Below are 13550 nucleotides of genomic sequence, written 5' to 3' on the forward strand. Positions count from 1 at the left end.
GGCCAATGTATGTAAAGTAATTTGACAGTTTACCCTGGTAGTGGTGCTGCCGCCACATAAAGATGCTGCTCCAATGGGAGAGGTCATCAGAGACAATCGGTAGCCTGTTTCGCCAGGTCTTCACTACGGTCTTCATATCGTGAAGGCTGGTGTTGCGTCCCAGGTTAACTGGCTGAAGGCCTGCATTAATCTGTGCAGCTTCCTGTAGCTCAATAATCTGCTGGGCTGCCTGAGTGAGATAATCCAGGAGTAAACATATGAGCATCTAAATGTGAAGATGCAACACCCTCAAGCCCTCTTCAAAGGAACTCTTAATGCACCTACAAAAGAACATTTAATTCTGAGGGCTACAATCATCTAGGAATCCTAATATCACACTCGTATCACACACACACACACACACACACACACACACACACACACACACACACACACACACACACACACACCACTCTGAAATCCATTACAGCAACAGTATTACAGGCTTACGATTGCACTTGAGAAAGAGAAAGAAGTGTAGAGGTGGCTGGCCAAATGGATGGATCAAAGTATCTTAAAAGCCGTTTATCCAGAGAACAGGCAGAGAGCGGGAGTGCTGGACTGAAGCATCTATTCCCCTAATGTCTAATCACACTCTCAAACGACACTTAGACCACACTAGCAGAAAATACAGACTGTGATGATGACCCAAGAATTGCTATCCATTCCTTACAAACTATTGATGCATGACCTTAACATATCAAGCTGTAAATACACAGCTACTGGCAGCCATGCTCTCTTACTGAAAAGCTACATGGATCTTTAATCTCCTCTATGAATTGGAAGAGACAGATGCGAGTGAGGGAGTTTGGCACTTACAAGGGAATTTACGTAATTAAGGCTTACTATGCATACGATGAGTAGCTAGCTCAAGTCATGATAATGAATTATGCCAGTCCACAAACACGCATCAAATAACAATTGATTCAACAGTAACAGCTAACCCGGTTTACAAGATAAATGTCCCAAATCAGTCTATGGACTTGCCGAATAAAATCTCCCAAAACAAAATAAATTAGGCAATACAATATTTTTCACAATTATCTGTTAATATCAGCTGATGGCACATTATAACCTTTATTCTGAGTGAACATTCATCATGTAAATTAGATTTTCTAGCAGGTATTTAATCAAACACTATCTGATGAGGGAAAGTAATTACGAGCCATTTTAAAGTTGGTGCCATTCTCACTCTCTCCGTCTCAACAATCCTGTCTGCCTCCACTATCCATTTCAATTGCTTTTATTAGACTCGATTTTTGGATTCAGAGTGTGCAGGTGTAAACAGATTAAATTATACAGTAAGTAAATTACATTTTCAATAGATCTGGGGCAAAGACTGAATTTCTGAGGGCCTGGCTAAAACAGCCAATAAAGAGTGACCATATATACCTCAAACACACTGGTTAAAGTTTGTTCTAAGCCCCAAATCCTAAGTATTAAACATATGCACTTAATACAGCCCAAACTGCTTAATGAACATTTTCTCTCCAGCTTTGAATGTGATTTCAGTCTTAAGGAGCGGTCACTCTACACTTCGTGCTCCATTCATTCTCACTCAAACACATTTGAATGTGGGAGACCGGAAACACAAGCCCATACGAAGAAATTTCACAGTACGCTGCAGAGGAAAGTTCAAGTTTGACGAACTCTGACCTACGAATCTGGATGACGAGAAGACGTGTGATGAATAAAAGATTGAAATGTCACAATGACCTCTGGGCCTATTTTAACAAATAAATCAAAGAAACGTGTTGTTATTGTGGCTGGAAAGTTGAGTAGACGGTATAGTCTAACATTTTGAATAAAATTTGTGCCAAGTGTGATCGGGGCTTTAGGTATATTTATTTTTGTTTTATGTCAACTATAAATTTTAAAGGATGATGACATTAATAATTGCATATTGAATTGTGATAGGTCTCCTTTCTTGCATCTATTTGCATGCTGAATTTTGATAGGTCTTGTGTTCCTTTCATATTTTCAACATCTTATCTTTGTGTTGATTTATTATTGTAGCATTTCATTTAATGCAGAACCAAAGCCTAAAACCTAATCTTTTCAACAACTTCAACACCATTCTGTGGCTGCCTTGCAAGCACCGGTATTTCCTTCAGGAATATTCAAATCTAGTTATTCAGTGAAAACTGGTCCATTTGGAAAAACAGAGAAGAGAAACTGGAGTCAGAGTGGACAAAACAGTCCAGTAAAAACTAAATTGTTAAATGACACATTTATGGCATAATGATGTTATGCGGCATTTACTATTTACTAATAATATCAAGCAACAAAACTCCCACTGAATACAACCCTTCAATTATGTGGGCCACAGAGCCATCAACCAATACCCATATCAGCCAGTATGGAAAAACCACCATCTCCAACAACAACACCTAATTTCCTCAATATTTGACCATCACACGACAGCTGAGCTCAAGAAGAGCGCTCCTCATTTCTAAGAGTCCCTGGAGGATGATGCGGTCCATGGCCAGCTCTCACACATTACCCTAATCTACAGGCACACATCACCTCGGCTTCGTCCCATTGTGTGCGCTGCCTGATTATGCGTGTGGCAGTCAGGAGGCTGTTCTTTCTGCTGAATATTAATACAAGCTCTCTATTGAACACCACAATGGTGCAGTCAACACTATCTCAGACGCTTTAGAAAGGGTCAAAGGGCCAAAAAAAAAAAGGGCGGGAGGGAGAGAGAGAGAGAAAGAAAGAAGGGGCCAAGTCTGACAAAGGAGGAAGTGATTGAGGACATATTACGCAAAAATACAGAGTGAAAAGGCAATTATAAGAAAAGTGTCTGCTTTTACTATTCACTCTGCTGCTTTGGGTTTGCATAAAGATACACGCTCGCATATAAAATGAGAATGCCTGAGTCGCTCACTTGTCAGCGATGATTTCTGACCAGATGTTCTGCTTTTGAGAAGTCATTGTTTAAAATTGACAATCAATTTAGATTAGATCGCTGGTGGTGTTTTGATTGAGTTAGTCTGCTCAAAAAGTGAAAACAGCTTAGATAATATTAAATTATGGCAGAAGAATGTCTGCTTAAAGGGTGTTTGTCAGCTCATGTGCGTGTTGTTCCTCACCTGCAGCAGTGGAGTGTGTACGTGAGAAACGATGTGTGGCAGTCTTCTCCACTCTCTGATGGCCAGACTGCTGGCCATTTCCACCAGCCGCTCGATGAAGTTGAGCTGTTGTTCCTCAGGGTGACAGATGGCCAGATAGCCGCGATGCATGTTCACCTTCCAGGCCATTTCCTTAGGACAACTCAGCTCCACCTGACACACAGAAAATCACAGTCTTATCAGCAACCTTTCAAAGGGGTTGTTTCATACATAAAGTGGTAGTTCATCCAAAACTGAAAATTCTGTCAAAATTCAGAGCGGTCTCTTTTTGTGTTTCATGGAAGAAAATCATAATAAAGCTAATTTGCTTCCATTGAACAGTTCTCCAAAAAGATTAACAGAGTAATTATCATTATTGGCACAATATGGTCAGTTATTTTTTTCTATTATTCTTCACAAAAAAAAACAAATACAAAAATACAAAATATCAGCGCTCTTGTCAAATCACATTAGAGGATCAGAACTGCTCTCCAATGCAACATGAAGACGAAACAAGACCCTGATCGTAATTACATAGGAGAATAAAAGTAACAAAAATAACCGACAGATTTCTGGCATTGTGCATTTTGACGACGTGGAGTGCTTTACGCTCTCTGGTCAGTGTGTGCTTATCATGGCCAACATGTGATAAATAACTCTGCGAAGTGGCTGGCCTTATCCACCTGCCTTTAATTGAAAGAGGGGACATTTAAACTTCCTGAGAGCAACTGCTGCTGCCAAGCAGCCTGCCCAGGAATGGAGAAAACAAATCACATCCCAGCAGATGTTTGAGCAATTATTCAAGCACGTATCCGTAAATATAAAATGCTAAATGAACGGAGAGGGAGGAGGAGGAGGGGGAGGGCTGCTGGGCTGAACAATTTAATTAGGTGTCACCTTAGGACAGATACCTGAATGGATTCATTCCAAGTCTCCTTGAACAAGAGCCAAGAGTATTTATAATGTGTCCAGCCCTATCACACACTTTTTCTACTTTGTTTTAGAAGTGAAGCCCATAAATTATCCACCGACAGCAAGTCTACAGTTCTGAACAGTCATAAACAATTCTGCTAGCACAGTTAGTGTGTAACTTTCCGCATAATAAAAGTGGTGTGCTTTCGCATTCTGTAATCTAGTAAGACTAATAATAAACAGGTGTATTACAAAAGTCTGAACTGTGGTTTGGGGTTATTTGACTGGACGTGGATATAAAAGCAAGAAGTGTGTGCACAAAGGTGCTAAAAGTATAGAGAAATATTACTCCATTAAAAGTTAAATTATCTAGCCAAAACATACTAGAGATAATAAAAAAAACTAGGAAGTCTATTTACAGTATGTGTATATTTGCTTCTATTATTTTCCCATTTATTTCCACTGACTTGCATTGCTTCTATATTGAGGTAATAATATTGGGAAACTTATGTTTATTTGTGCGGGTGGGTGGGTGTGGGTGTGGGTGTGTGCCCCCCATGCACATATTTGTTTCTCTTATGGTCAAACAAATATGCTGCGCTACTGATAATGGTTTTATTTATCATTAAATAAATTACTTAACAGTTTGAGGCTCTGGTGTAATTTTAAAATAAAAGTTTCCAGGCAGTCTTCATGTGAATCAGGACAAATTGACCCGTAACAACTTCTTTGTTACTATTTTTATAGCATTGTTAATAAATGCATAAAATGTATAATTGTAACACTGTCAGATCTAAATTACATCAGTGGAGGATGTCATGAAGTTTCAGAACAAAAAGCTGAAGTTGTTGTAAATTGGTGGTAAAATTTGATATGGGTCAAACTGACTCAGAACTGCATTTAAGGGTAAAAATTTATTTAATTTAGCAGGAGTGCAATTTCATAGGCTTGTTAGCATAATCAGCTTTTTTTTAATAAGAGACAAGACTAATCAAAAATATAAAATATTTGGTCTAAATTAAGTTGTAGAGAGTGAAACATTTGATTTAGTATTTGAGTAAAGTAGATATTTCCCCAAATAATTATTTAGTAACTGATTACAATTACTTTACACCCCCCTGTGGGTGCAGATGAGAGTATGGCATGGAGCTTACCTGCACCAGAGCCTCTTTCATGGCAGCCCAGTTGGACACTCTCCATGCACACTCCAGCACCAGGTATGGGTTGTTATGTCCTTTGGATTGGCCGTACTCAGTCAGGGGCTCCCACTGGTTTAGTTCTTTAGAACAGCTAGAAATTATATAACATTTAAAAGTTAAAGCACACAATAACCAAATTTTTTATTAATTTCATGGAATGTGTATTTGGTCACATCTGAATGTGGAACGTTGGAGCAACACCATTTCCTATCCAGGTGAAACATAATAAATAAAATAAATTGACTACCATGTTAAACCGTGTTGTTTTTCCAAAAATGTAAAGTTCTGATCACAGCTGGTTTGTCCAATTTTGACTTTGAGATGATCTGGGCTCATACGGTCTCAGTGAGAGGTACAGTGCATCCGGAAAGTATTCACAGCACCACTTTTTCCACATTTTGTTATGTTACAGCCTTATTCCAAAATTTATTAAATTAATTATTTTCCTCAAAATTCTACAAACAATACCCCATAATGACAACGTGAAAGAAGTTTGTTTGAAATCTTTACAAATGTATTAAAAATAAAAAATAAAAATCACATGTACATAAGAATTCACAGCCTTTGCTCAATACTGTGTTGAAGCACCTTTGGCACCAATTACAGCCTCAAGTCTTTTTGTGTATGATGCTACAAGCTTGGCACACCTATTTTTTGGCACTATCTCCCATTCTTCTTTGCAGGACATCTCAAGCTCCATCAGGTTGGATGGGGAGCGTTGGTGCACAGCTATTTTCAGATCTCACCAGAGATGTTCAATCGGGTTCAAGTCTGGGCTCTGGCTGGGCCACTCAAGAACATTCACAGGGTTGTCCCATAGCCACTCCTCTGTTATCTTGGCTGTGTGCTTAGGGTCGTTGTCCTGTTGGAATATGAACCTTTGCCCCAGTATGAGGTCCAGAGCGCTCTGGAGAATGTCTCTGTACATTGCTGCATTCATCTTTTCCTCGATCTTGACTAGTCTCCCAGTTCCTGCCGCTGAAAAACATCCCCACAGCATGATGCTGCCACCACCATTCTTCACTGTAGGGATGGTATTGGCCAGGTGATGAGCAGTGCCAGGTTTCCTCCAGACATGACACTTGCCATTCAGGCCAAAGAGACCAATCTTTGTTTCATCAGACCAGAGAATTTAGTTTATCATGGTCTGAGAGTCCTTCAGGTGCCTTTTGGCAAACTCCAGGTGGGATGTCATGTGTCTTTTACTGAGGAGTGGCTTCCGTCTGGCCACTCTACCATACAGGCCTGATTGGTGGAGTGCTGCAGAGATGGTTGTTGTTCTGGAAGTTTCTCCTCTCTCCACAGAGAAACACTGGAGCTCTGTCAGAGTGACCATCGGGATCTTAGTCACCTGCCTGACTAAGGCTTTTCTCCCCCGATCGCTCAGTTTGGTTGGGCGGCCAGCTCTAGGAAAAGTCCTGGTGCTTCCAAACTTCTTCCATTTATGGATGGAGGCCACTGTGCTCATTGGGACCTTCAATGATGCAGAAATATTTCTGTACCCTTCCGCAGATCTGTGCCTCGATACAATCCTGTCTCGGAGGTCTACAGACAATTTCTTGGACTTCATGGCTAGGTTTGTGCTCTGACATGCACCGTTAACTGTGGGACCTTATATAGACAGGTGTGTGCCTTTCAAAATCATGTCCAATCAACTGAATTTACCAGTTTATCAAATTGTAGATACATCTCAAGGATGATCAGTGGAAACAGGATGCACCTCAGCTAAATTTTGAGTGTCATGGCAAAGGCTGTGAATACTTACGTGCATGTGATTTTTTTTTTTTTTAATACATTTAAAAAGATTTCAAACAAACTTCTTTCATGTTGTCATTATGGGGTATTCTTTGTAGAATTTTGAGGAAAATAATGAATTGAATCCATTTTGGAATAAGGCTGTAACATAACAAAATGTGGAAAAAGTGAAGCACTGTGAATAATTTCCAGATGCACTGTAGCCTCAAGTGTTAAATTATAAGCTGTGAAAGGTGGCATTCCAGTTTTACAGCTGTTTTAACTCACCGGATCCAGTGATCTTCCCACAGTTGGTACTCTGGGAAGATGGCAGGTGAGGCATTGTGCTCTTTGCGAGCTTTCTCCATCGCCTTTTCATAGGTTTCTTGAGCCTAGTGATAATGGAGTCACCATCATTGTTGTCAGCACCTTTATATGCCATTATAATGATACTGTTGAGTAACAATACCTGCATGGCTGAAATGACATTTTTCTCACCTGTTCAAAGAAGCCATGCTGCTCGTATGCGATGGCTGTGCTCGTCTCAGAGAACTTGCATCTCTTTTGCCACAGACCCGCCCACATGTCCTCCTCCTGTAGTAGGGAGTAGAGCTCCGCCAGCGAGTCAAGGATCTCCTGAGGGAATACAAGAACACAAATCACAAAGAAAATTAGGGGACAAACACATCCATATTCAGAAGTGCCCCTATGAGATGACTGCTTTGCAAAAGCGGCTTGAATGCTGGGATACTTCAAACCAAACTAGCTGACGGGTAAAAAAAAAAAAAAACCTACTGAAAATTCAGCAGGCAAGATCATTCTGCGTGACACTGGGGAAACAATAGATCACATAACTTCCTCTGCCAAGAATATTAATGGTAACAAACACTGTAAAGAGCTTTGGCATCACTGTACCTGCTGTGGAGGTGTGATGCTTTCCTGCTCGTAGAACTCGGTGCTCTGTTTGGGTTTTATGTGCAAGCTTAGGCCCTTCTCGAAGGCTTGCTGCTCCAGCATCAGGGTGGAGCGCAGCCACAGATTGTGTGTCTTGCCCAAGTATTTAAGAACGCAGGGCCTGATGGGAATGGGCGTCACGCACTGAGACATGGCCTCCACAAAGCAGTTCAGAGCACTAGGCTGGCAATCCCTCTGAGCTTGATGACTACCACTACACAAGAATGGGCCCATCTCACCCGACAGTGCCTAAACAATGGATGGAAAAAGTAAAAACACTGATGAGGACTGAGAAGAATAAACGGTAGAGATAACCCAAATAACCTTTGATGCGGGAAACATCTTCAATAATTCCTTACACACAAAACATCAATGAAAATGCGTTATAAATATTCAGTGGGCATGACAACTCAAAAAAGGCCCACGTTAATCGAAGAATATCACATTATTGTGAAAGGAACATCAGCCACAGTAAAAATATCATCTTTTTCATATAATAAACCATAAAGCTAAGATTTGTATTTGAATGAGTGTTGCAATAGTTTAAAGCCTCAGTCATTCAAAATGAAAGCCCTTTAATGAGAAGTCTCATGCTTAAGAAATCTGGTGGACGGCATGACCCCCCACCCAGCGGAGAGTAGTAAACTCTGACCCCATTAACAACATTTTGCATTCTGATTCTGCAGTGATACACACTATTATTAGTAAAACAGCCAGTCTACACTTTTAACTGCAGCAAAGGTCAGTTTAAAACCGGCAGCTGTCACACTCTGCAGATGGATGGAAACTGTTCACATGAAAAAGGCCAAGTATTAGCTCAGCTCTTAAGAGAACTGGGACTGTGAAGTACTCACATGCTGCTGGCGGTCTGACAGAATCTTCCAGAGGCGGGGGAAAAGCTGGACCCACGTCTTCTCAGCCAATGGCGTGGAAATGTGGCACAACTGAACCAAAGCATTCAACAGAGCTCCAGTCTAATTACAGCGACAAACACACAAAGAGTCTTATTTAATGATATATTGGCAATTAATCCACAACATTTAGCCAATTTGAGATTATCGGCTGATAAAAGTGCCTACATGCTCAATTAACAGAAGTGCTAGCCCCTCTTGTGAGTTGTAAAATCTACTGATATCCAGGCCAATGGATAATGCACATTTTCTGTTCTCAATGAATTTTGCATTTGTGCAATTGTGTAAAATATATGTTCATTTCATTTCAGAAATGTTTTGTTTAATGGCTTATTTTTATACAGTATATTAGCAATAAAAGGTCCACCCTTATATATACACATTCACACATGCCAGAAATAAACTTGATTAGATTATCAGGGGTATTTTTACCTTAATGATGGCATATTTTTCCAGAGTGAAAACAGATTTAAAAAAAAAAAAAAAAAAAAACACGTTAGACAACTGATCACATGGGTCTTTTTAGTCAGGTCAGGGCTTTGAACTCCTCACTTCCTTTATCTAAAGCCTGCTTGAGAGGTGCATATAAAACAGCACCGTGTCGAGGAATAAACAGAAATCAATGACGCCATTACCTCAAAGCAATCAAAGACGCAATCCCATGTCACCCAGATCAAACTCTCTTTAATCTCTCTTTATGAGAGAGCAGCTAAATGAGGAAAAGCAGGTTAAGAGATGAAAGGTGCCAGAGCAAATGCTGCATATTAAACCAACATGTTCAAAAGCATGTATGACTTGATATGTCCTTTATGAATGTTCCGTGCCAAACGGCGTTCATGGAAAGCACAAGTGTCTTAAGTTTTATTTTCTTGATTTTTTTAGAAAGTGTTTTGTGCTTGTGAGGGTGGCATATGTTAAAGTGATGGCTCACCTTGACTTCTCTCAAGGAGTCAAGGAACTTGTCGTGGCGGTTGGTGAGCATGTGCAGCTGGTTGCCTGCTTCTCGCTCTGCCTGCTCCTTGGTCTTGGGCAGGCTGGTTTGGTCTCCAGGTGCCAGCTCGATGTCGATCTCTACATCCTAGAGAGATAAAGGTCATGAAAACACATAATATGGGATGAAAATGTATTTATACATCCTGCACCTGTTGTCCAACGCATTTCCATGTCTCTACCAGGCTTACATTATTCGAAACTGCAATTTATAGCAGTTTAAATATTTTACAGCAAAGCTAGAGAATTTTTTTTATATATTTCTTCACTACACAGGCTTCCAATTTTTTAGCAATTAATTAACATGACATTTCCAGTCACTGAAAATCCCTTTTGCAACCAGCTTTTTTCAGGATGGAGGGAACCCTGTACTCTTACAGTAGGCCTCTACTGCACATTAACTCATTGCTCTGATATAGTGGTAATGTAATTAAAACCTTCTGTAACACTCTTATATCAGAGTAGGTTAAATTATGCAATAAAAGTGTAAACAAGCTTCTCCGCTCAGATGTGTGTATTAACAGAACGGCACAGCTAACCTCCTCCTTGGTCTCGCTGTTTTCTCGCTCACGAGGTTCCTGTTTGATGTGTGTTGCCATGGCGAAGGCTGCGCGGTCGTGGCTGTCGGCCAAGTTGATGACATTGGTGATGGAAGGGAGCATAGAGCCCTGGCAGCTGGTGCCAATGGTGGTGTTCCGCTCACAAACAGCTAGCAGCAGCTGTGGAACAGAGTCAACAAATCAAAAGTTGCTACGATTCCTCAAACACACATGCAAACGCTCACAGCTGTTCCTTTTGGCAGATTGCACCAAGAAAGAAGCTGATGTTCACACTTATTGATACTCAGGGTCCAACATTTTTTTGCCACACAATGACAGGTGACAATCTATAATTTGGTAGATGCTATAATCCAAAGTGACACACACACAGTGCACTCAAGCAACACATTTTAACATTGTGTGTTCAATACGAATAGAACACATGATCTGGTCATTGCTAGAGCAATGCTCTCCTCTAGCTCATCGCTATTTTCCTGTAAGTTAAAATTTCTTATCGGCCATGAAACGATAATTCATATTTTTCAAAAATTATAATTTTCTATTCTCATGTAAATAGGATTATTTAGCCTTTATTTACTTGCATATTTATGACAAACTGCGCAGGTCATTGTGTTACTCACAGTATCATATACATGAGGAGCCATTTACTCTGTGTAACTGTCTATAACAAAAATGTGACCAAAAAAGGCAGTAATTTTGTTTTTCTTATTGTCACTTTGGGGACAACCAGAAATATTTAGAAGAATAGTTCACACAAAAATGTAAATTCTCTCATTTACTCACCCTCATGTTTGACTTACTTTCTTCTACAGAACACAAACAAAGATTTTTAGAAGACTATTTCAGCTCTGTAGGTCCATACAATGTAAAGTAAATCTTGACCAAATCTTTGAAGCTCCTAAGTAATCTCCAGTGGTTTAATCCATGTCTTCTGAAGCGATCCAATTGGTTTTGGGTGAAAACAGTCAGAGAAAAGAGTCTGTTTTGACCAAAAAAAGATTAGATCACATCTGAAGACATTGATAAAACCACTGGAGATTACTTAGGAGCTTCAAAGATAATTTATATGCTTTCTGGAGCTTGAAAGATTTGGTCACTCTTCACTTGCATTGTATGGACCTAGAGAGCTGAGATATTCTTCTAAAAATCTTTGTGTTCTGCAGAAGAAAGTCATACACCGAGAATTTTCATTTTTGGGGAACTAATCCTTTAACATTTTTGTCACTACAAAAACTTTAGACATCCTATATTATCTTTTGAGGGTAACTTTTGCACTGAGGTAACAGCAAGTTTTCTAAGTAGACAGTTGATTTGAATAGCTCACGTTTCATTCATCAGCAAGGGCCAGAACATCATTCTTACAATTCTTCTTAATGTATTACTCTGTAATTCTTAATAAACTTACCAGCCAACTGGTGAGTAACTTCATATTATTTACTCCCCAAGTCAAATTTTTTCTTGCATCCAGCAGAATCGGCACACGTTAATTTTGGACCCTGTTATGAACGCCTATATGATCCAGCATTGTTTAACAGCTGTTGCTTTGTACAACTGTGGGGTTGTACCAACACTGCATACATCTAAATGTTTGACACAAGCTCAAGAACTCCAGCAGTGAATGCTCCTCTACTTCATCACGGTAGGATGAATCGGTGCACACAGCCGCCATGTGTAGGACAGCATTAATAATTCACCAGCGAGAACAGCATTGATTGTGGCTGAGATGGATGGATTGTGACTTGACTTGAGTGTGAGCAGCCAAAAGCCAGAACAGTTATAGTGAATATATTAACACCTAGAGAGGCCTGAACTGTGCCTGCAAGCTAATTAAACAGGTAAAACTCTCTAAATGATCTAAAATGCAGATGTAATTTTAAAGAAATCATCAAGGCATTAAAGGGAAAATTGCAACGCTATAATTATATAGTAAGCAGACCAGCACTACGTATGGTGCAATTACCCTGTGCCAATTATGCATGTGCAGCTTATATGAAGTATCATCAACTGTGCATTAGGGTTACTCCTTGACTAAAGATATTTAATATATCAGTGACCTTACTGGCCAATATTAGCATTTTGTTATTTGTTTGACATTTTAATTGACAATCTGAAAAATTCTATGCGAGGTTTTAAACATATCCATCTTCTCTGCTCTCCATTTTAACGTTAATGGCTGATTTCACTTTGACAAAATTGATGATTTAGTGTGACCTTATTTAGTTATTTATTTTTACCAGGGCAAAACATTACTCATATCTGCCATAATATCATTTAACCACCATAAGATAAAAATAATTAGCAGGTATCTCCCAAAATGGCTATATTGGTGGATCCCAAACCTTGATTTTATTGGTGCAGCAAACTAATTCACTGAAGGCGATTTTCCAAATATTTTGGCTTAAAAGGACAGTTCACCCAAAAATGAAAATCTTTTACTCAACCTCATGTCGAAGAGATGTTTGGCGGAAGGTTAAAGACTGAAAGCATCAGTCACCATTCACTTTCACTGCATCTTTTTCCAAATAATGAAAGTGAAGTGAATGACTAATGAGGCTATCGGTCCCATACATTCTACCTAAAATCTCAAATTTTTGGTAGAATGTGTCCATTTAAAAATAATGTTATGCAATGGTTTGTACCTCAATACACTGTTTGATCCAGAAGTGGCTGCCCATTGATTCCCAGTTCTGTGAACAGCAAATATACAGAAGCCTCTCGTAGACACGCCGCTTCATTGACAAATCAAACACCTCGAAATATTTTGCTCTGATCAGTGGCTGGGCGCAGCGCAGCCCTGACAAAAACGCTGGCTCCAGCTTGGATGTGATGTCACTTCCTGAGAGGTTTTCATCTCTGCACAAAACAAATACAAAACCACTTCAGAAAAACACTCAGCAAGAGCACTGCTTTATTTACCTTCTGAGACAGCGTGAAATGAAGCGTGACAATAACTAACAACACAGTGGGTCTTTGTCAACGGGGAATGCATGTGATGTGTTCCAGCATAGTGATAACTAGAGCTTCTGATTTAGGACTATGGGTTATAAGAAGGATAAATTGCTCTTGAATATGGAGAGACAGTCTCTCGCCCAGGGTGGCAGTGGCTCCTAATTCCTCTTGCCCTCATCAGCCAAACAC

At 39.8% G+C, this 13550-nt stretch overlaps 1 protein-coding gene across 1 annotated transcript in view; it reads right to left on the reverse strand.

Annotated features, from left to right (window-relative positions):
- LOC127633316 (transformation/transcription domain-associated protein-like) overlaps positions 1–13550 on the reverse strand; it is an 85989-nt gene that overhangs the window by 31698 nt on the left and 40741 nt on the right. The window contains exons 48-57 of the mRNA XM_052112349.1: positions 13052–13265; positions 10392–10571; positions 9794–9940; positions 8806–8925; positions 7913–8200; positions 7496–7633; positions 7286–7389; positions 5219–5354; positions 3135–3326; positions 34–229 (exon numbers count right to left, since the gene is read on the reverse strand). Of these exons, the coding sequence (XP_051968309.1) occupies positions 34–229; positions 3135–3326; positions 5219–5354; positions 7286–7389; positions 7496–7633; positions 7913–8200; positions 8806–8925; positions 9794–9940; positions 10392–10571; positions 13052–13265 (1715 nt within the window). The remainder of the gene's footprint in view (positions 1–33; positions 230–3134; positions 3327–5218; positions 5355–7285; positions 7390–7495; positions 7634–7912; positions 8201–8805; positions 8926–9793; positions 9941–10391; positions 10572–13051; positions 13266–13550) is intronic.

This window comes from Xyrauchen texanus, chromosome 40, assembly GCF_025860055.1.
Source record: "Xyrauchen texanus isolate HMW12.3.18 chromosome 40, RBS_HiC_50CHRs, whole genome shotgun sequence".
NCBI lineage: Eukaryota > Metazoa > Chordata > Actinopteri > Cypriniformes > Catostomidae > Xyrauchen > Xyrauchen texanus.